Source organism: Propithecus coquereli, unplaced genomic scaffold (assembly GCF_000956105.1).
Source record: "Propithecus coquereli isolate 6110/MARCELLA unplaced genomic scaffold, Pcoq_1.0 Scaffold12, whole genome shotgun sequence".
NCBI lineage: Eukaryota > Metazoa > Chordata > Mammalia > Primates > Indriidae > Propithecus > Propithecus coquereli.
The window spans coordinates 9,508,738-9,509,994 of record NW_012136080.1 but is presented as its reverse complement, the minus strand read 5'-3'; the positions used below and the strand labels follow the sequence as shown (position 1 = coordinate 9,509,994).

At 36.8% G+C, this 1,257-nt stretch overlaps 1 protein-coding gene across 1 annotated transcript in view; it reads right to left on the bottom strand.

Annotated features, from left to right (window-relative positions):
• UBA5 (ubiquitin-like modifier activating enzyme 5) overlaps window positions 1-1,257 on the bottom strand; it is a 21,252-nt gene that overhangs the window by 3,718 nt on the left and 16,277 nt on the right. The window contains exons 5-6 of the mRNA XM_012663311.1: window positions 309-413; window positions 16-143 (exon numbers count right to left, since the gene is read on the bottom strand). Of these exons, the coding sequence (XP_012518765.1) occupies window positions 16-143; window positions 309-413 (233 nt within the window). The remainder of the gene's footprint in view (window positions 1-15; window positions 144-308; window positions 414-1,257) is intronic.

The window sequence follows — 1,257 nt, the reverse complement described above, 5'->3', positions numbered from 1 at the left end:
TAAGCACTCACTCACTTTAACACATTTTGTACTAAGATCCCGGCAACCACTCCCATAGTGGTAGGAAGACTGGCTGCACAAACACCTTCTCGTTTCAGAGTCTTTTCATCAATATTTGCAGCAACTACAAGGGGTGGAGCACACTACATGAAAAAGAATAAAACACATTCCAAAAGAAAGAAGGAAAAAGTATGAGATGTTTCAAATGGTATTCCATTACATTTAAGTTTGTTTCTTTGAATTGTAATGCATTTTCAATGCCCCTAAGAACTCTAGTACCTAACAGTGAAAAATAAAATAATGCATACCGCAAAACAAGCAGATTCTCCAGGAATTATGAGCTGTATATGCCCCGAAACTGCATTTTCACTGACCCCAGATTCCATCCATATTTGTCCAAGTTCATTACAAGCCTTAATAGAAATAAGTGAAAACACAAGGAAGAACAAGAAGTAATTTACAATAACTTCTTTTCATGAAAAATTGGGGTTTAACTGAATAGATTACCAAAGGTTTCTTAAAACTAACTTCTGTAATAAATGAGCAAAATTGTAAGTAGTGGAATTCTTTGCTAACTACCGCATTCTATTTAAATAATAAACTGACAGTATTCAAGAAGCAGTCAGTAAATAATCTGTTTATTAAACTGAACTATAGTTTTACTGGATATCTTGTCAGATTAACGTAAAAATTCATTTTTCTAAAATAATTTCAGCAACAAAAAATGCCAAAATATCTGAAAAGTTAAAAACAAAACAGTAATTCAAAAGAAAAAGAATTCTTGGTTGGACACGGTGCTTTACACCTGTAATGCCAGCACTTTGAGAGGCTGAGGTGGGAGAATCACTTGAGGCTATGAGTTCAAGACCAGCCTAGGCAACATAGCAAGACCTTGTCTCTAAAAAAAATTTTTAAATTAGTGGGCTGTGGTAGTATGGGCCTGTAGTCCCAGCTACTCCAGAGAGGCTGAGGCTAGAGGATTGCCTAAGCCCAGATGTCTGTGGCTGCAGTAAGCCATGATCACACCACTACACCACTCCGGCCTGGGCAGGCAACAGAGTGAGACCCTCATTAGAAACTAAGAAGGGCAGAGGAAGAAAAAGAGAGGGGAGGGATAAAAAATTACCTATCGGGTACAATGTACACTGTTCTGGTGATGGGTACACTAAAAAGCCCTGACTTTAGCATTATACAATTCATCCATGTAACAAAAACTCTTGTACCCCCTAAATCTATTAACATTTAAAAATATATTTT